The sequence below is a fragment of the Wyeomyia smithii genome, chromosome 1 (assembly GCF_029784165.1).
Source record: "Wyeomyia smithii strain HCP4-BCI-WySm-NY-G18 chromosome 1, ASM2978416v1, whole genome shotgun sequence".
Lineage (NCBI taxonomy): Eukaryota > Metazoa > Arthropoda > Insecta > Diptera > Culicidae > Wyeomyia > Wyeomyia smithii.
In genome coordinates, this window is record NC_073694.1 from 3407298 (window position 1) to 3428981 (window position 21684).

The 21684-nt window shown below is 38.1% G+C and overlaps 2 protein-coding genes and 2 non-coding genes across 5 annotated transcripts; all 4 read left to right on the top strand.

Annotated features, from left to right (window-relative positions):
* The first annotated feature begins 1816 nt into the window (after positions 1-1816).
* LOC129718087 (60S acidic ribosomal protein P2) lies at positions 1817-2868 on the top strand. Of its 2 annotated transcripts, none has more exons than XM_055668500.1 (4): positions 1817-1945; positions 2152-2429; positions 2495-2559; positions 2756-2868. In XM_055668500.1, the coding sequence occupies exons 2-3, from the start codon at positions 2153-2155 to the stop codon at positions 2554-2556; spliced, it is 339 nt and encodes a 112-aa protein (XP_055524475.1). In that variant the 5' UTR covers positions 1817-1945; position 2152; the 3' UTR covers positions 2557-2559; positions 2756-2868. The 2 variants fall into 2 exon arrangements, with proteins under 2 accessions (XP_055524475.1, XP_055524476.1); XM_055668501.1 differs by having other exon boundaries at positions 1852-1890.
* On the top strand, positions 2609-2689 carry LOC129719248 (small nucleolar RNA Me28S-Am982). Its single transcript, XR_008727168.1, has one exon. It is a non-coding gene; the product is annotated as a small nucleolar RNA Me28S-Am982 (small nucleolar RNA).
* A 212-nt stretch (positions 2869-3080) lies between the features above and the next one.
* LOC129718086 (D-beta-hydroxybutyrate dehydrogenase, mitochondrial) lies at positions 3081-5884 on the top strand. Its single transcript, XM_055668499.1, has 3 exons — positions 3081-3569; positions 4546-4766; positions 4822-5884. The coding sequence occupies exons 1-3, from the start codon at positions 3217-3219 to the stop codon at positions 5511-5513; spliced, it is 1266 nt and encodes a 421-aa protein (XP_055524474.1). The 5' UTR covers positions 3081-3216; the 3' UTR covers positions 5514-5884.
* Positions 4417-4489, top strand: Trnat-ugu (transfer RNA threonine (anticodon UGU)). The gene has a single exon. It is a non-coding gene; the product is annotated as a tRNA-Thr (tRNA).
* Positions 5885-21684: the final 15800 nt, after the last annotated feature.

Sequence of the window (21684 nt, forward strand, 5' to 3'; positions counted from 1 at the left end):
GTCGTATTGAATCAAAAAGCTCTTGGTAGTAAACATTCTAAAGGCATTGGTTTTCGAGTTATTTTAAATTTAAGCTCAATAAATTATCAATATTTCGGAAAATACACGTTTTTTTTTAATTTGTCCATGGTTCTCCAGTAAAAACCATACGTTCATTGGAATGCTTGATCAAAAATATACAATGTGCATAATATCGCATCTAGTGCGCTGTATAGCACATCAGATGCGCTAAATAGAGCACTAGATGCTACATTATGCGCATTGCGCATAAGGTAAAAACTTCGAAAGTCGCGATTCGTCATTCCGATTTTCAACTGGAACAATAATAGAATCATTATGAAATAAATGACCAGAAACCTCGAAATATGTCCTGATAATGATTCAAAAATAACCCGAGGAAACCATGAATAAGGCAATCCACGAGACAGTTGCGATCAGCTGATTTCAGCCTGTTTTCAACTTATGACAGCTTTATGTATGTTCGATCGGTCGCAACTTGGATGTAATCCGGATTCAGCAGCGCGAAAAACAAATATTATCCGATCGGTAGCTTTGGTATCGCGAATGCCAATCCTAAATACAACAATAGGAGGTTTTAATTTGAAAAAATACCTGATTTTTCTCTTACTAATCGATAACCGGCCTTTCAGTAGGCATTACGTAATTTGTCTAAGATCTCTACGAGCTTTCTTTGATTTTAAAATTGAAAAATTATATTTGTTTTACATATTCACTAAGTGGCAAGTAGTGCACAGAGTGACATTGCTGTTGCTGGCTTTTGGGGAATATAACCCTGATAGTAAGCAAAGTGACATTTCCGCTGCTGGCTTGTGGAAAATATAACCCTGTTTTACGTGTCATGACAGGGATGCCAGATGTAAAGACATGTCTTAATATTGAAAACATTTGAGCGCGTGTGAATAAGTGGAAGCCTAATAGTCGGTTGATTAACCGCATTCTATTTAATGTGTCACTGGAAGTTTTGTAAACTTTCAACAAGGACCGTGTTGACAGATTTCCTATGTATAAAGACATTGTTTTGTGGAGTGTGAAGATATTTGAAAAATGACCTGGCCTCCCTGTGTCATGATTTCTTCACGGTAGGGTATGTCTTAAAACCACTTACAGTTGTTAAAATTCGAAATCGTTTTTTTTTTCAATAGTTTTGTTGTTTAAATTAAGAAAAGTTAGAAGAATATGTATTTCATTTGAAATTTCTTATCAAAAGAAAAAAATATATACATACCCCTAAAACACCCTATTAAAATTTTCTTTTGATATTATTGCCGACATTAAAAGTTTTCGGTTTTGGTCGTGTTTTGGTTTTGCAACTTGAAAAACAGCAACAATGACAAACGTACAAGCGGTGAAACGTCACCCGTGGATTGCCTTATTGCCTAAAAATTCCGAACTCTAATCCGAAAAAGACATCATTTTAACATTTTCGATTGAGTGCATCTCGAACAGAGGGGATTCACTGCTGTCAAATTTCATATATGTGTGTGTTATCGCAGATCAATTCTGGTCCATGATGTTTGTAACTATGAACAATAATGGAAAATGTGAATAGCTAAACAACATTCATGAAAGTTTTCCGCGGTTTCTCGAGTTTCGATGAAAAACATTCCAATTCTATAATATTTCACATCGATCAATTTCATGACCAAAAGGAACAAAAACCAAAACAAACACCATGTTGCCGAATATGTTGGTTACACGATTTTTGACAGATAGATCCCCCCTGATCTCGAAGCAACACACATAAATACATAAAATAACGCAAGATGTCTCTTCTGTGGCTTAAATGCGTCAACTAGAATGACAGTCTGACTTCCGTTACCGATCTGCCAAACTCAGGATGTTCCTCTTTCTAGTTTGAACCTCAAACAAGTGAGTTGTGTTTTATTTCTGTGCTGCTCTCGTTTCGTGTCCCAGCGACTTAAAAGTAAGCTTTAGAGGAAATTTTAATTGTTTCTATTAGTCTAACTAGTGTTCTGATGAATTTTACAGTTAAGAGTGAATTAAATCGTTTGAAAATAGTGTTTATTTTGTGTAAATTCTTTTCGCGTTTCATTTTTCATCTATTCCAATGCTGTAGCATTATCGAATGTAGGCTCACGTTTTTCTAATTCTTTTTCCACCCGCCGGTAGAATGCGTTACGTGGCCGCATACCTTTTGGCTGTCCTCGGCGGAAATGCTTCCCCCTCGAATGCGGACATTGAGAAAATCCTCAGCTCGGTTGGTATCGAGGCGGATTCGACCCGCGTCACCAAGGTGGTGAACGAGCTGAAGGGCAAATCCGTCGAAGAACTGATCGCCTCCGGTCGCGAGAAGCTGTCCTCGATGCCCGCTGGTGGAGCTGCACCGGCTGCTGGTGCTGCTCCGGCCGCTGGCGCCGCAGCTGCTGCCCCAGCTGAGGAAAAGAAGGGTAAGCTCGGGTGGAACATAACCTCCAATGGGCATTGTTTATCTGACTTAATTGGTTTTTTACAGAGGAAAAGAAGGAAGACTCCGATTCCGAGGATGACGACATGGGCTTCGGTCTTTTTGAATAAAAGGTAAGATTTCGATATTCTGTTTTAGGGTGACCTAAATTTAAAATCATGCATTTTATGATGATTAAACTTAATCACCATCTTTCGACTGATTAGTCGTGATTGTTAATATAGTTAGTAACTGATTCAACGTTGTCTAAACAAAAATCGGGTATGTTAATCACACCTTATTAAATAAATTTTCTTCTCTATTTTACAGATTCACCTTTTTTGGTGTGTTCCGATGGATGTCAGTCGGAAGAATGCAGAGTATTTATTTCTGTGAAATAAATGTGGCATGAAGGAAATAAAGAAAATTTTCAACATCAAGAATCTTTTTCATAAATTTAAAGAACTTTGTCCCTTTACGAATAACTGCGCATATTTCTACGATGAACGTAAAATTGAGTCATTTCTTTTTAAGCCTTGTTTAGATTTGATTTAATCCTTGGAGCTCAGACTGCTTTATCGACAATTCTAAAAATACACCCTTAACCCAGTAAGCATATATTGAACGTCACTCACAGCAGGCTGATAGACGTAAAGCAAAAATAATTCAATTCCAGTTGTTCCACCCGCAGTTGAAAAATCTCTAAAGTAAATTTGAATAATTCTATTTCGAATTCATGTATTCAACGTCTTTTTGTAAGTGTTGTTCAATCTCATCGTGAGAGTGCATGAATGTCCAGTTTGGGGGTCGCCAGTAAAGTATCCCAAACGTCGTTAGTAGTCGTTGCTGGTGTCGTCTCGGAAGCGCCAGTCGTGAACGGTTTCTCGCCGCTAACGTTAGCCACGGAAACTTTGTTTTTGCTCGGATCCGGTGCCTTCGGAATGATGAGTGTCCTGCAGCACGGAAGTAGCTTCGACTGGCTTAAATATGTTACCCTTACAACGGGAGGATCGTTGCTTTTGCTGCTGATTGCCAATAACATTAGCAGTGCCGCTAAGCAGAGAAATGCCAGTAAGGGACGACGGAAAGCGAACCCACGGGAACAGTCGGTTATGATTGTGACTGGGTGTGACTCTGGACTTGGGTGAGTGCATAATTTAACCCTTAAATGCGCAATGTTGTTTTAAAACAACATTGCGACTAACATTTCAAATCAGTTTTTTTAAGAAATAAAATTCGTATAAACAGCCATCAAGGTTTTAATAAAGAAATCAAAGCCTAGATAACTGCTCCAAACTATTATAATTGTAGAAAAAATTAAAATACATACATTTTGAAACATTATTTCCAATATTTTCTGAAACAACGCTGCGCATTTAAGGGTTAAACATTGATTTCTAATCACTTAAGAACAGATTTTGTTTTTTGGCCTAACAAACATTTTTATCTTAATTGCGGATCAAGTTATATTTTCTGTTTAGTTATAGTTAAAAATGTTGATCAGAGAAAAGTCAATTTTATGCGATCGAATAATCAGTAAACTAACTTGAAAAACTTTTTAACCATCTTGAAAGTATATTCTAGTTAATAAAATATATATTTATTGGTTTTGTAACGTTTACAAGTTTGCTTTAATCGCTCGTGTAAAAAATACACACATAAGAAAGCACCTTGAAACTAACTTTGTACTTCTTTAAATCATTCTACAAAAAAATCCTGTGTTGAAATGCATGTGTTTATTGATTTCGCAATTTCCTACAACACTTCAACCCACCCTAATGCATAAAACAAGTTTTTTTTTTCAATTTCAAAATGGTAAATTCAATCTGTAGCCTTCTTTTGCTTTCTTTTTTGCTGCTCATCAAAAGCTAACGCATGAAACCGATGAAACCCGAGAAACATAATTGAATTCCATTTTCCCTTGATTCCACAGCTTCACACAAAACGGTGCTCATGTTTTTATCCCTTGCTAAGTGTTGCTAGCATCGTGAGCCTCTTTAGCTCAGTAGGCAGAGCGCTGGTCTTGTAAACCAGCGGTCGTGAGTTCGATTCTCACAGGAGGCAGTGATTATTTTTTCGCTCTCACCTCATTGTTTATTTTTTACTTCCTTATTTTTCAGTTTCAACATCGCAAAACTCTGCCACCGGCTGGGGTTTGTCGTTTTTGCCGGATGTCTCAGCAAGGACGCAGAGGGTGCCAAACTTCTGCAGCAGTTAGCACATGATGATGCCGCAGACAATGAACGGTTGTTTGTCGAGCAGCTTAATATTACGCTCGAAGAGAGTGTCCTGATGATGAACAAATCCGTTAAGGTTTTCTTCGAAAAGAATCCAACCTTCGGTAGGTACTGTTTCTATTATGCTTATAATTAATTAATTAATATCTTGTATTACAGACCTATTCGCCTTGGTTAACAACGCGGGTGTCATGTGCTTCGGAGAGTTCGAGTGGCAGCTAAGTGAACACCTTGAACAGCAAATCAATGTTAATCTACTGGGGACAATGCGTATGACTAAATCGTTTTTACCTCTCGTGCGTAAGCACCGTTCCAGGATTATCAACGTAACTAGTCACTGCTCGTTGCAAGCACTGCCCGGTTTGTCGGTCTACTCGGCTACCAAGGCGGCTCTTCGTTTCTGGACCGAAAGTCTACGCATGGAGATGTCCAGCTATGGTGTTCAGGTGATTAATTTTATCCCCGGCTCGCTGGTGATGCAAAGCAACATCTGTGCCAAGCAGAACCAATATGCCGCCCAGATGAAGGCTGGTTTCAGTGCGGAGCAGTTGGAATTCTACGGGTCCTACTTTGATGAGTACAACGCATATCTGCGGGTAATTGCCGGACCGAAGCCGGTGCAAGCGCTACCAGATAATCATGATGTTTTGCGCTGCTTTGCCGATGCCCTACTGGACGAGTGCCCCAAGAGGGTGTACAAGAGCGAACCCTGGCGCTATCGGGTGTACCATTTGCTGTTCGGTATCACACCGACGCCGATTCGTGACTGGCTGGTGCGACGCTTTATCAATATGCCCATGTACCGATCGATGGAGACGTTCCATGGGTACGGAATTGGGGCTAGCTTGTAATTTCGGTACGTACGGAACGGTACTCGTGAAATTATATGTGAAACTGGGAAAAGTTTGTTTCGACCAAATCTTCAATTGATTTTTTTTTAAATTAATTAGCTAAAAATCACTTGAATTTCTAAAAATTCCAGTTATGGATGCGTAAATTTACGTAAACTAAGAAAAATATATTTTACTAGGAACCAGGAACAACGATGAAGAATCATTTAGTAAATCTTTTGGCTGCCATACTAATTCTTGACGTAATCTTCCATAACGAACCTCAGGAAAAAATGTGTTCAGATTGCCAACCAACTTTCGATTAGTTTAGAATTTTAGCCATAACGCACAAAAACGGTTTAGGCTTTATTTGTAGGTTTGCTTCACTGAAAAGGAAATATAGAATTTTTCTAAAAATAGTATCGTCAAATTTCAAACAATTTAGTAGAATAAAAAGAAGCTGCTTTCGAAGGTCAGAAATGATCTTAATGGTTTCACGTCTTGATTGGGAATGGACTGAAATCAATTTCGTTTTTGTCAAATATCTTAGAAACATCGACCGCTTTGAGGCACAACTCTCCGAAGTCCGATTGAGCTGAATTTGTGCATAAGGACTTTACTCGAGAACACGTAATTTCTGAGCCCTACCGCTAAACGAAATTCGAAGATGAAGTTTTTCCCATATTTTCAGTCACCCAACTTAGCTGTGAGTCTGCCTTCCCGCTCGGTACGGCTAGTGGTTGACTCTAGGAGTTCAGGCAGTTTTCAGTTTTGACATGCCTCTTTAATTTGCTCAGCGTAGGGGAAACATTTTACGATTTTCCTTTGTCTTAAAGCCGATATCAATTCGGGGCGTAGCCAATCATAGACCATTTTACGAACTGACAGGTGTCACGGATCCTGCTGATATTGATACTGCTTTTACGTGCGTTATGTCAGCGGTTACGAGCTTTCTGTCAAAATTTCATTCATGAATTGAGTGCAGAAACGTCTCGTAATATGGTCAATTACCCTCCTCCGGCTATTGGGATCTAATTTCTCCCTCTTTTGGTCCGGGATCCATGCCATAGGCTTACATCCGGAGATTCGTATTTTGTCAAGTTTTGATTTCAAGTCCATTCACTTAGGGGGGATCTATCTGTCAAACATCGTGTAACCAACATATTCAGCAACATGGCGTTTGTTTTGGTTTTTGTTCTTTTTAGTCATGAAATTGATCGGTGTGATATATTATAGAATTGGAACGTTTTTTATCAAAACGCGAGAAACCGCGGAAAACTTTCATGAATGTGTTGTGTAGTGATATTTTTCTCCCATTTTTGTTCATAGTTACAAACGTCATGGACCAACAAACGTCATGGACCAGAGTTGATCTGCGATAACGCACACATGTATGAAATTTGACAGCAGTGAATCCCCTCTGCATTCACTCTTCTGCAGGGGTTACCTTTCCAGCCAGTCACCGTACGACAACGGTTTAGGAGGTTGCCACCAACGAAAAAAAAAATTTTTTTGTTGCACCAAGAATTTTGTTTATAAATTTTGCTTAAACAAGGTCTTCTGGGGGTTTCTCGCAACACTCTAAGTTTCCTAAAACTGCTATAAGTGTGCAATGTTAATTTAGGGATAAATTTTACATTTTAGTTACGTTTCACTGAACTTGTGTCGGCTCCTGGCGCAGTTTTTACGACCTTATAAAGGGTTTAGGTGAAACGGGATTGTGGCCTTTTCCTATACAATTTTGAGGTTAGAGTTCTTTTTACTTCTGTATTTTGATCGTAAAAAATGCGGATTCCACTAAATAAACAGCACTCAAATTGCTACTTCAGGCATGCAACAGTTGTGAAAACTATTGATCAAAGTTTCATGTACGTAGTCACAACTGTTGCATGCCTGAAGTAGCAATTTGAGTGCTGTTTATTTAGTGGAAGCCGAGTTTTTTACGATCAAAATACAGGAGTTAAAAGAACTCTAACCTCCAAATTGTACGGGAAAAGGCCACAATCCCGTTTCGCCTTAAAGCAAACAGAATTGATTCAACCTTTTCAACCAGCGTCTGATTGAAGCTGCCGTTTGCTTCTCCAGAACAAATTAAAGTATTTCATCCGCTACAAATCCAACGAAAATTTGGGTTGGTCTTTCTGTCGATTTGATTCCACATCAGAAAAAAAAACTTCAAGGAACAGTTTATTGAAAAACGATCTTTCACGTCTTAACTAGAAACGACTCAAAATCTTCTGAACGATCGTTTGGCAACTTCGCAATACCAACTTGGCAATACCGGCAATACCGAGCAAATTCAGTCGGCAGTACCGATTTCTTGAAAAATTAAACGTAAAATCGTAATGAATTGCTTCTAATGAAGACCAAAATAGAAAATAGTTCTTAAATCCGCTCAGAATCAAAGAAAAATGGTTTGAATGTTAGGAAAGGCTGAAACAGGTAAGTTCATCAGGGTTCGAATAGGAGAGCAAATGTTGAAATTGAGCTCGTGAAAGCCAGAAGCATGACTTTCTGCTACAATAGGTCTGCGGATTTCTCTGCTGTAGTTGTTGAACATCCTCCCGACAAAGTCCACGTCATCAGCAAAGCAGATGAACTGGCTAAATTTATTGAAAATCGTGCTGAAGGCCGCTCGTTTCATAACACCTTCAAGGGCCATGTTGAACAGGAAACAGGAAATACCGTCGCCTTGCCGAAGTCTTTGGTCCGTTATGACAACGCTAGCTTAGGCTAATTTTTTCTATGGAACTAATTTTTATTTTTACAACGACTATTTACCAGCCAACATTCAAGTTCATTAACCTCAACAAAAGAACATCACATGCCCGACGGGGTACCCACAAATTTAAACTCTTGTAACTTTGACCATTTTCATCCGATTTTAATAGTTTTAGTACTTAAAGATTCAACAACTTATCTACTTTGAAGTCAGTGACAGCGGTGCCCCAAAAAGTTTTTTCTCATTCCCGGAAATCCGTTGTTTTCGAAGATATGTTCCGAAACTGAGCTTTAGTTGTTTTCCAGAAACTGAAAGTCACCACGTCTGTAGTTGAATCCCGGTCTCTGGGTATCATCCCGATTCCGGTAATATCCATATCCGATAGTTTTCGGCCAATTTTAGTTCTCTTCCAGAAACCGGTAGTCGCCATTTTGGAATTTAAAGTCATATATGGTCGTTCTCAGGTCTCCGGATATCGTCCTGATTCTGAAACTACTCATATGAGGTGGTTTTTAGTCAGTTTTAGCTATTTTCCAGAACCCGATTTCGGAAATACCCATATTCGATGGTATTCAGCCAATTTTGTTTCTTTTACAGATATCGGAAGTCGCCATTTTGAAATCCAAATTTGCGTTGGGAGTCGTTTTGCGATCTCTAGACATCATCCCGATTCTGAAAATACCATAATTGGATGGTGTGCGACGTTGTATTATTTAATTGTTCTATGGCCATTAGAAACCCCTTAGGAATCTGTTCCGGAAGGATCAGATCAGGGCATATCACCATAACACCCAAACGCAGTTACTCTAGGCTTGAAAAAAATATACCGCATCCAGACTGAAGACGGCGAAAGGTGTTCTGGGAGAACACTTTGATTGAGGCTGCGTTGAGAATCATGATCGCCCTTTTTGTATATTGGACATATTACTCCCTCCTTCAACTCCTCCGGTAGCTGTTCTGTATCCCAAATTCTAACTATCAGCTGATTGAGACAGGAAGCCAACCTATCCGGGCCCAGCTTGATAAGCTCCGCTGCGATGCCATCTATTTCGGCTGATTTGTTATTTTTGAGCAGCATTATAGCATACTTAACTTATCGTGGGGGGCGTTATGTCTCTCTCATTCGCTGTGCTGACGAAGTCGTTCCTCCCACCGCCTTCGTCATCGGCCTCTGCGCCATTCAGATGTTTAAGGTGGTAGTGTGTAGAAGCTACCAGGTGGTCACCACGTGGTCGACTACGAATTTTCAGTGCCATCAGACTCGGGAATAGTTTATGCGTTATCCATGAAAACACTATCTTATGTTTTCGTCACCATAACAAACATGATGATATGTTCTCACAAGTGACGCATTAACTATCACCGAGTGGCAAGCATTTGAAAATTCGAAGACGTGGTGGCTCGAAGTCGGCCATTTATGGCTTCAACACACTTCCACCTTAAGCTCATGGTATCTGTCGATCACCTCACGTTCATCCGTCATGATTTCTTCATCGTTATCTCGGCACATTTTAGCTCGCAACACAAAGCCTACGCGAGATGCGTGTAGTTTCTTGTAGAATCTACGTGTTTTTCGAATCATCCAACGTACAGCGCCTTCGTGAACCATTAACCCTTAAATGCGCACGACGTTAAAAAATCATCTAAAAACATAAAATCTTTGATTAACAGATTAACTGCTCTAAAACTAACCAATATGCATGAAAAAATTGGAAGATTTAGTTTTCAATGTGCAAATATTGCCATGTTGTTTAAAACAACACTGTGACTTTATCGCAGAATAAAGTCGAAACAATTACTTTTGTTAACAGTTACTTTAAAATTGACCTTTTGTTAGTATAATTACTGATAATTCAGACATTTCCACTAACCACAAACCTTATTTTAAAATTTATTTACAAAGACAGTCAGCACCAGTCGGGAATCTCGCCATGTTTTTTTTCGTTTCCGAGATTTTGACAGCAAAAATAAAAACAAAACATTTAAATACGGTACTTCCAGCTGTTAATTTTTCTTCGTTAGAGTCAAGAGAGCTGTTCTAATGAATTATATTTCTAAAAAATACTAAAATACGTATATTTTATAACGTTTTTAAAAGTGTTGTTTTAAAACAACATTGCGCATTTAAGGGTTAACACAAACATCAGCGCTCAATGCCAGCCATTTCTCGGCTCTTGGGGTCTAATTTCGTTTCCCTGCTGGCTCGGGATACATGTAAGCATTACATCCAAAAATCCGTTTCTTGTCCATCTTGTCAAGGTCTAGTTTTCGCAGCTTTTGAATTAGGCATAATTGGCCGGCGTGCGACCAGACCGAGCCAAGCGCCAAAAACATTATTTTGAGTAAAGAGCATTTGAAATTTAACCACCCACAAATTAACCGTATTTAAAAAAAAATCTTTCATTTAAATGCTGACACGTAATTAATAGGACCTAATAGGTGTCTTGATATTGTGAATACTTCAAAACTAAGAACCATCAAACAAATATTTAGATTTTATCTATGCCATCTATGCACTCAGTTCACTCTGGTCGAACAAAAAATGAAAACAATGGTCTTTAGTTCAGTATGGTCGAACGAATTTATTATACCATATCATGGTTACTATTGAACCACCTAATCTTCTTCTATAACTAAGTCGTAATCAATATCAACAATAGCTTTATCATCCGGCACAAGATTTAGGAAGAATTCGTGGTGCATCGGAGGTATATACTTCAACAAATGTTGTATATCATTGTATTTGGCGCGAGATATATTGTGTCCGTTAGGATGCAACAATTGCATATCGATGTGTGCAAAAGAAGGAGGTTGTCCACCCAATTTTTTCCTTAAATCTAATTCGAAGAAAGGAACATTTGGATCATGAGTGTACTTGTAAAAAAGTATTCCAGGTTTAGATTTTTCCACTCGAATAACCTTCATGCCTAGCCAGTTTATTTTCTCTTTTCGTGTATCTTTCTTCCGATTCGTGATCAATTTCTGTAATACTTCAACCGAATAGAAGTCCTCGGTTGTCATTTTTCTAACCACAAACTTTTTCTTGTTCTACTTGCAAGACGAAACAGTATCGCAAAATTCATCATAGCTGTACAAGTTACCAAACTTTCGTAGCTTGTTTTCTATCTGACTGAAGTCTCTATCATTTGGTAGATAGCTGTGACCACTAACGCAAAATTTATGTTCAATTGTTTCGATAGGACAACTATCCAGTGCAACCAAATACATCCACAATATTGCAACTAGTGATGGGAAACTTATCGATACTTATCGATAATATCGATAAATGCGGGACATCGATATTATCGTTAATTTTTTGACGTTAACGATAATTATCGATATTATAAGGGTGAGCACAAGTCAGTGCGGCTGGTTACTGGAGGAGACCCAAAAGAAGGAGACCTCACCTACCCTACCCCAGGAGTTGCTTTTGCCGCTAGGTATTTGTTGGGTGCGTTGGGTGCTGAGTTTCTGAGAAAAAATGGTAACTAAAAAGGTATTTATAGTTTTTAGTTTCCTAAAAACAAATGAACTCGACAACATAGTACTGGAGAACTTTAAAAAAAAATCTAAACTTTTTGCACCATCTCATAAAAAGCAATGATACGAAATTGTAATAAAATGCATTTTCTTTGGCTTGCCAACTCTTATAATATGATGAACATGCATAGCGGTAGTCTATTGGTAACTCTCTGGTAATTGTTTAGTTTAACTGGGAACTGTTTAAGTTTAAAGTATCTGTTAGCCAACAAACAATTTTTAGTTCCACTAAAAATCCAAATCAACAAAATTGTTGCGCCAAAAAAAGTGTACTGATTTTTACAGCGGGTAGACAAAATAATTGAGATAAATAAAACTCTCTCAAATTTTAAATTGCCAGAACTTTGCGAAAAATGAATCAATTTTGATGACTGGTTTCATTTCACTGGAAAACTATCCTAGTTTCCTAGTATTACTTGGCGTGACCAACCTACACCGAAAATGTTTCGTATTTCAAGAGTGTGTGTCAAAGTGTACATTTTAGCAACGCATAGAACGTTTTAGGCAACTAAATTGTCTATCTAAAATACTTCATTTAAAAGAATCTGAGATCACCGATATTATCTAAAATCATTTTTGGTTTTTCAAATTATATATTTTTCAGAGTAGGATCCTAAAATCATTTTTTATATTTTTGAAGGAAAGTTCAGATAATGTTTACTAAGATAAATTCCTTCATAAAAAAGGTTCAAATACAGTTAGGTTTTCTTACGCGGGGGATACATGCCTCGTGAAAAAACCATGTTAAATCAAAAATCCTCTTGATAAAAAATAATCTGACCTTTTTAAATGTTAATCCAGATAAATTTTCAAACGCAAGTTTGCAAAGTTGCTCGATTTAATAAGACCTACACACCCACAATGTTCGATTGAATTCTGCTAGAGACCTGCAAGCTCAAAGAAAATAAGTACCCAACAGGGAAAAAACCGCCAAAATCAACACCCATACTTAATAAATTCATACCTCGATGATTCCTTGGCTAATTTTCAATCTATGGCTACCATTGAACTCGAGATAAATTCTGATTTATTGACAACATATAAACCTGAGTGAAACAGAATGTCAGAAAAAGTTCTACGCGTTGCAAAAATGTACACTTTGGCACGCACTTCGGAAATCTGAAACATTTCCAGTGACCCTTGGTCCAGTTCTCAAGTAATACTAGAAAACTAGGACAGTTTTCCAGTAAAATGAAACCTGTTTTGTCAAAATTGATTCATTTTTCGTAAAGTTTTGGCCATTTGAAAATTGACAGAATTTTGCCTGCTTCAATTATTTCCCTGATTATGCAACGTTCAAAACGAACTTCGGCTTGAAACTACACCGTAGAAGGCACTCCCGGCGTGAAACCCGAAGACTTTCCAAAACAAACTGCTTAACTCGTCCGGTTGTTTGAATTTTCATTCTCAGTATCGTAAGATTTGTCATTCAAGGTCTTAACACAATGGATACGTTGCGGCTGCGTTTGCGGCAATTTGACAGTTAGCCCATACATTAATTGTCAAATTAACGTCAACGCAACGTAAACGTATCCATCCTGGGTTTACCTTTAATCGCACTGACGAAACTACTCATGCATCATCAATCATAGTAACCCATGACTTAAAAAAAATTGACAGATTTATCAGTCAAACTTAACTGTGATAGTGAAAAAAGTGAAGCTACTTCGTTCAGAAGTGTGCGCGTTCAAAGAACGATACCCCGCCGCGTCAAAAACGGACATCGTGCGGCACTTTGTGGACGCCGGGAATGCTATTCTGACATCTACAACACCTTGACACTATTGGAAAACGATCAGAGCATCGAAAGAAAGCCCGGTTCCGGACGGTCAACGACCCTGAGCGACAAGAAGCTTCAAAGGATGCTGAAGAGGAAGACCGAGGGAAAAGTGCTTAATTGCTACGTGCACTTGGCCGGGAGGTTGGTGCATGCGCTGAAACAGTGAAAAAGTATCTGGAGAACATGGACATACATGTCAGAAAGCGGCAGTCTCGTCCACTCGTCCACTGGTTTCGGAGCTGCAGGCAATGACGCAGCGACAGCGGTTGGATAAGCTGGTCAAGTCGATTTTCCCGGCGAATCGCGACGCGGCAGTGGTATTGGACGACTAGACCTATCTCACCCTGGATGGCAACGACTAGCAGGGCTCTTCGTATTTTACCTCCCCCACGAAGGAACTGAGCACCGAGGTAAAGTTTATTTCACAGACCAAGTTCCCCAAGAAGGCGCGGCTGTGGTTGACAATCAGCGAGAAAGGCATGACAAAGTTGCTTTTCTTTCGTTCCGGGCTGGCCGTAAACGGGGAAATTTATAGTACGAAGTGCCTGACAGAAGTTGCGTCGTTCATCAAGAGATACCATAAGCGCGAAGACACGGTGTTCTGGCCAGATTTGACGTCGGCCAACTACTCGAAGCGATCGTTGGAAGAGATGGAGCGGCTGAATATCGATGTGGTACCGAAGTCGCCGATTTCGCCCAATGTCCCCCAGCTGCTTCCCATCGAGAATTTCTGGGCAAACTTGAAGCGCAAGATCTATTCCAACAACTGGTAGCGAAAACGGAGGAGGAGTTAATAAAAATACGAAAAAAGAGCTTAAAAAGATGACTACACGCATGTTTTCGTCCGCCATGGCGAATGTTCCGGTTAACTGCCGGAAGGCCGCACGGAAGGACGTCATATTTTTTTGCTAGGAAGCTAACATGATTACCTTTCATGGGAAAGTTATCCAACTCAATTATCTCTAAGACATCACCATCACCATCTGAAAAAAGTCCATTCTTTCTACCGCAAACGTTAGCTGTCAAATTATCGATACTTATCGATAAAATCGATAAAAGCTCCGAAATTATCGATTGTTATCGATGTTTGTTTTGGGCGATATTTCCCATCACTAATTGCAACTTTAATATTACGATTCTGGCCTCCACATGCATCAGACCACGCACTGTGGGGCAGAACCCAGAAAAGTCGCGACAAAACTAAAAAAATTAAATTCAATTATTTTGCCTCATTTTATTTTCTACTTGCAGTAGACATGTTATCGACTGGAAATCATGATAATTCACTTTGAAAAATAATTTAGAAAATGTGCTATAATATTGTAAAAGTGAGGATTTACAAGGCTTGTAAAATGGAAGAAAAAAATTTCTCAGATATTTTCCAGTAGGGCATGCAAATACTTAGAAATTAATTAGCTAACTCATATGATCCTCATGAAACAGAGTATAAACTAATAGGTAATGTGATATTAAGACAGTTTTGTTGAAAATAGGTTCGTAGGAGGCATAGTGTGTAAAACAAGTTTTTTTTTGTAATTTTTCCTCATTTTCGGCAATATGAAAAAACATAAAGTTCTACGTTGTTCTGCTATGACACTATTATTGTACTAAAATACAAGGTATTGGCTAGTACTAAACCAAAAATCAGCTGCTACTAGTTGCGACTTACCGAGTAATTCGAGTTTTCGCAACGATTGTTTTCATGTCAATTCATATAAAAAATCGTCATTCAGCAGTGTCCGTATCGATGTTTTTCCTACAATAGGCATTGCTGAATGCCGGTGTATGCAACACGACCATGATTATGTTCGGGGGTCTTTCGAAAATGACGTCCAGTAGTATTAAGACCCCTCGGAAATAATTATTAGTACTAGGAAACAGTTTGTTATTGGGTGAACAGTGTTTTAAACAAGAGTAAGCGTTTAGTGTTCATGTTAAATAGTATAAAATTAAACAAGAGGAGCTATTAGAAAGGGAACAGGACCAACTAATCTTTAATTAAACAATGTTCCTATTTGAAACATTTTATCACGACCAATAACATTAAAACTATATTTTATATTCTTTATCAAATATGATGACACATCATAGGTTGACAAAAAACTATACAGAGGCAACTACAAACCTTCAATAATTCATTTCATGATGACTCGAAAGTTCGAATATACCTGAAATTGAAATATATGTACTTAAGTCCCAGTTATAATTCATTACTGAAATTTTGGGTTTATGAATAATGAAAATAATTTTATCTCGTTAACGGTCAGTCCTACAGTTGTAATATGTTCGACAACTTTATGTCAATTGATGATATGAACAACTTTCCCGAAGAAACAAAATGGCTATCACCATTATTCAAAAGATACATGTCAGCGCCATCTGTAGAAAAAAAATTAAAGCTGCCTGAATACATTTTTCAAGAAGATGTTTTTATGGTGAACAACATTGCCAAAGATATGAACACTGTGGAAACAACTGTTAAGGAGTTATGAGGTTTTGTCGCGCCAACGGACCAATTTGCCCCACTGTGCCACGCGACAAGCTTCTTAGCGGTAACATGTTCTTTTACGTAGCGCAGCAAACAAGAGCTTACCTAGAATGGAACAGAATCATTGAAAGATCACTAGCAAGGAAGTATCTAGGCAAAGGCTTGATCTACCTCTTGTGCTCCTCGAGAAGCAATGCCTTCATGCCACACATACATAAATCCTTGTTGTGTTAGAAAGTTATGGATACCAAAGTTAAAAATAGTGAACTGGTGTTTATAATAAGCTTCCCTTGTGGTTAACTTGGGTAGAGGGAAGGTTTTTTGAAGATCAAAACAAATTACGTGCCAGCTCAAAGTCATGAGCACGCATGCTACTGGCTAGTTTTACTAGTTTGTTATGATCATCGGTTGCAATCTTAAAATTTTCAATTATCGCTGGACTTTGTTCTGCGAAATTTTTTGCGTTTTCAGCTTCAATTTGTATTTTTAATTGATCACATGTTTTGCACGTATCCTTTTTAGGTGATTGAAATTTTAAATTGTGTCGGTAAAAAAATTTTTTGTAGGTCGTCATACTTATTTCAAACTTTTTCTCAGTGTTAGGTATTGATTCCAAGTATAACGAGTGCATTTTTGCCAGGTTTAAGCCATTTGGTAAATATCGACAATCTGGAGTGTCACTCCGTCTATAATGACTAGAATAGGTCGGAAACGATTCTATGTGCGCGCGAGCTTTAGCTACAGTTTCGTTTGGTGTAGCGTTGGCTGGTGGGTGCTTTCCGCGTTGGTCTACAAAACTACCAGATTTCGCTTTTAGTATAGCGCGATGAACTCTAGCACTATTTATACTAAGAGTGTTCATAAACATGGCTTTGCAAACCGCAAGATTTACACTGTCAGCTTGCATAAAATAATGCCTTGTGTAATGCTTCTTCCATTTATTTTTATCCGAAACCCTTCTAATAATTTCTGAAACTCTAATAGATTTGGCAATAACACTGTGTTTATGTTTCCCATGAGGCGTTTGTATAAAATTGGTTGAAATGGAATAGACGTTGTTCAAACGATATTTTGCTGGAACAATAATTTCGGCAACCGCACTGGTAATCTTTATTAATCTTTCTGGCTGGTACTACAACTCCCATCGTATTGTTATACGATTTTCCAGCAGATCGATTTTGTCTGCGTACATTTTTCTGCCATAATCGCGGTTCTGCGTATTTACGCTTTTTAGCGGGAGGCAACGATTTCAAACTATCGTCTTCATCACGATTACCATATTCTTGAAATTCTAAAATTTTAAAGAAGGAAAAAAATTAACAAGACTTTTTACTTCTCGAAAGCACCAAATGTTTCTGCCTGGAGTAATATTGCGTTTTGGGCTTTCGCTGTTTATGTCAGTTGCAATATTTCTACTTGCTCCCTCATTTATTTCGGTATCTGAATCTGAAAAATAGATAATTCACATTATACAGTTTATTAACAAGCAAAACATCTTTCTCTGTTCGGCCAAAGCGTACCAAGTACACGATAATTTTTAATATAGTTTCAATGTAAAACACTTCGCTATTTTGAAGCGGGTATGGATTAATTTTATTGACTTAGCATGTATCTACTCACTACTAGTGAGTTTCACCATATGAATATAGAATTTTAGTAAAAAATAAAGCAATTGAAAATAATTTGCAGTTGGTACGGTCTGGCTCAACAAAGTTTGGAAAAAATCCAATCGGCACCCTCAAAGCAATTTGCGACCTAACGAGGGTCATTTGGCTGCTTACTTACCAGATTCTGAAGAGGACTGTATCCACGAACTGTCCGAAGCAGAAAAATCTGTATCTGATCCAGATAAATCGGCAAATTTGCTTTTGGAACACAAAAAATCACTTTGGTTCGATACCATGTTTGTGGTTGATGGTTCACTCTGGTCGAACGCAATTTTGTTTTTTTCATAGCTTGCTACAGAGAATTTCCGTTATAACACGCCTTTAAGCAGTTTAAATGACTTCGTTTTTTCCCTGAAGCATAGAGCGTCAGTTCCCACATCCAATGGTGTTATTAACTCAATTTTTAAAAAATGGCGCTTGGCTCGGTCTGGTCGCACGCCGACCAATTGATCTTAGCTTTGCAGCCAGCGTTCAGACACTCCGTTTAATTGTGAGGTGTGAGATTTCTAACTGGTTTCATAGCCCTTGAAACATCGGAATACCTTTGACTTGCGCTTGATGAAATAACGTGATACGTTCCACGGCAGCGATCCGAGTAAATGCTCTCTAAAGGACGTGTGGCTAGTTCTCTAACACTATAAAACGGCTTACGTAGCTGTGTCATATCACATGAGTCGCAGAATCCAATCGAATCCAGCTTCTATTAAAAACCAAGGGTCATCTCGTGTTTCGCAAGGTTGTTCAGTGCTTGTTGACTTGCATGACCTATACTACCGTGAGATGACATTGCAGCGTAGATCCAAGTGATCAGTTTTTCAGTACGGCCCAAAAACGATTGCATTTCTTTGCACTTTTGTATTGTACGTCACTTTTTTGATCTTATGCAGCGTACGAATAAGTAAAAACGAAAAGGAAGATACCAAAAGAAAGGTCTTTGAAAAATGAACAAATTGGCATGAAAAACTTTTCGAAAAAATGGCACTTACGTCACTTTGTCATATCACGGCAGTATACGACGATACCATCCCGGTTACGTTTGTGGCGCAGAAAAGTACATATGTCAAATAAAACATCTAAAAATGCATAGTGTATACAAAACCTTTAGATTCATGCAAATTTTGAAATGTTGAATGATTCATACGGAAGGTCCAATTTTGCATCACTTTTACCAGCAATCTGGATATGTTAATTACAAATTTTAAGATATGTTTTGGGAACTCAAGAACTTATTTCATGCTTGGCCAATTCGTTCTTGACGTTGTTGTTGAGGAGTTTACGAGCAACTCATGGTCGAGTCTTATCCCATATGCCTTGCGCTGTCTTTGCTGATTTCTCTCCATCTTGGATACAACTTACGGTCACCCTTAACCTAGGGTAGAGACATTCACTTTTGTAGTTCGTTTGGTGTTAACCCCGGATGCTCCTTGCAAATTTCCTTCTAATTCCGATTGCTAATACAACATAGGTTTTCTGTGATCGGAAACTTATTTTGAAGTTTCAATACAAACTCGCTTTTTGGTCAATCAGGAACCAAAAAAACAGTTTGAGCTCCAGGGATTGTGGGGAAATGTTTTGCGGTAGATCTTACCCAATCAATGCAATCAACGATCAAATTTTGATTTCTATCCACTGCAAAATTCATTTAAGATCTAGTCCTAATGGGACAGTTTCGGCACTATGTATCATACTTTCTTTATTTTTTTGATCAAATAGTAAAAATAAAATAGAAACATTAATATATAATCGACGGCGGTTTCAGTTCAGACCTTTGAAGATATATACGTCATTTAGTTGATTTGTGCCAACTCACCAATGGCCTTCTATTGGTCTCCAGATAACCCCGTAGTTGAACAGGGAATCTATAGGGATATAAAACTTAACAGCAACAGCCATCAGTACAGAGAGGTAGTTGCGTAAAGCAGGTCACCTATTTTTTTAATTGTTGGAAGAATTTTAGTTCACGGTTTTATTTTATCACCGGGCGTGTATTGCAATAATTCCCACGGTGATTATTTTTTTTTTTGTAGTAGTTTTAATTAAGTCCGCTGGAATGGTTATCACCATTTTCAGTTCAACGTTCGATGTCCAGACACGCAGATCCGATACGATTAGAATGGTTTTGCGGTTATACAAATAAGTCTATCAGCAATTCTGTGTCCGAATTAACGGATTCTTTCGTTTTCTCATCCCTTTATGTTGAATTTCTTTCGGTATTCGGATGTAGTCTTCCAGGCGTTCTCAGTGCTTAGTAAGCTGATTTTTCAGCTGCTGTCCAACGAATTGTTCCGTTGACAAGACAGTATTGTCAGTAATAAGTTTTTTATCCTCAAAATTGTAGGTGTCAATAGAATCCACATGCTAAACTTGTATAAATTATTGAACACATTAAAAACTTCAAGATAATCGATTCTGTTGGTGACTATCAGGAACTCTCGTAGAAAGAGTTAAGTTTCATATGGTATCCAAGAGACACATCTTGACTAGATTCATTCTTTGATTATGGTACGATACGTTCAGTCGTCATTGAAGACGGGGAAGATATAACAATAACCTTTTTCGTTAGATTAGCAATCCTAGTTTTCTCTCGTCGATGGCTTTTCAATCACCTGTCCTTTTGAGTTATTTATAAACTGTAGATCAATGATGCTAGTGTAATCAAGTTCCTTTTCCTTACCAATCAGACGAGAGCCGGGGTGGCTCATGCTGTATCAAAAAGTTGCAACTATGTTGCTCGGTTTTGGGCTGTGTTTCGCCAGTTCCCCAGGCGTCGTATCATTCGCGCCTTTTCCGTTATATGTTTTCTTGTTGAAATTTGTAGTTTGTAAAATCCATCTCGTAAAGAGATTTTTTTTTCTCTCTAAAAAAATCATTCCAAATTTCTTATTGACAACCTTGCACTTATAAAGTGCAATAATCGATGTAATTTCTATCCGTCCTGATTAAATATGTGCTTCATTATTTCTACTGCAATCACTGAAATGGGATTAAAGTTGAGTTGTCCGGTGATGTGATACGGCAACGGGCCAGAAAAATGTTGTTCTGGATAAATTGCGAATCTGCTGCGAAAATGAACTTTTCATTATCCACCACTGCAATGTAATTTAATTAGTTTGAACTTAAGAGCCTTCTTGACTTTGTCAAACTATGTCAATAATTTCATCGGCCAAAGTCGCTGCTGCTCTACTGGTTAGTTATTTTTGTTGAGTGTCTTTTCCTGTTGATACGATTATCTATTTTTCATATATGAGCTGGAACAAATAAAGCGACTGCAAAATCCTTAGAGGACACTGTTCCTGGAAAGGTTCTGATGATGGGTAACAAATTTATATAAAATCTATGGAATTTGGCATTTTCTCTGCTTCCTGCTCAGCTCTGCCGCTCTAGGAGTTTTGTAGAATTCTTTGTAGAAACTCATATCAGTTGAAAGACTTCTATGTTTCGTTCTGCTGCTACATTCTGGATCCGAAATTGCCAACCTGCACAACAAAAATATTAAATTCTCTAGAAAATAAATAATATTGCACTCGAACTGTCAGTCTTTTGTGTTGAAATCTGCTTAGCAGATAAATCATGAGAAATCCCTCGCTGAAAATAAATCTTGCTGAAATCTGCTTCACTTTCATAGTCCAACCTTTTGCGGTTGAGTTTAGTTTGTACTCAAGTTCTTAAACTTTCCATTACTGTTGTCAGGCATTTTTCTACTTTTAAATACATTAATCCTGTTTTGCTATCTGAGTAATGCAAATATCCGTCAGCTCCGCATATTGATTTTTGAGAATCCCTCGCCGAAAAAAACCTGTTGAAATCTTCTCCAATCTGCTTTGGATACGGTGTTGTCTCAAACAAATGACCTATATATACAATTCCAAACGTGATCCGTTCTGTGATGTTTTTTTAAACCAAAGATAGCTTCAGCATGTAGCTTCAGATTACATACAGTTTCTATCACTGCTTCCATACAGTTTACTGATTATAAATAGAAGATTTTTTCCTGT

Coding starts and splice junctions, on each gene's coding strand:
- LOC129718086 (XM_055668499.1), top strand. CDS start 3,217: ATGTCCAGTTTGGGGGTCGCCAGTAAAGTATCCCAAACGTCGTTAGTA. Junction 3,570..4,545: donor GGGTGTGACTCTGGACTTGG/GTGAGTGCATAA, acceptor CTTATTTTTCAG/TTTCAACATCGCAAAACTCT. Junction 4,767..4,821: donor CGAAAAGAATCCAACCTTCG/GTAGGTACTGTT, acceptor CTTGTATTACAG/ACCTATTCGCCTTGGTTAAC.
- LOC129718087 (XM_055668500.1), top strand. CDS start 2,153: ATGCGTTACGTGGCCGCATACCTTTTGGCTGTCCTCGGCGGAAATGCT. Junction 2,430..2,494: donor CCCAGCTGAGGAAAAGAAGG/GTAAGCTCGGGT, acceptor GGTTTTTTACAG/AGGAAAAGAAGGAAGACTCC.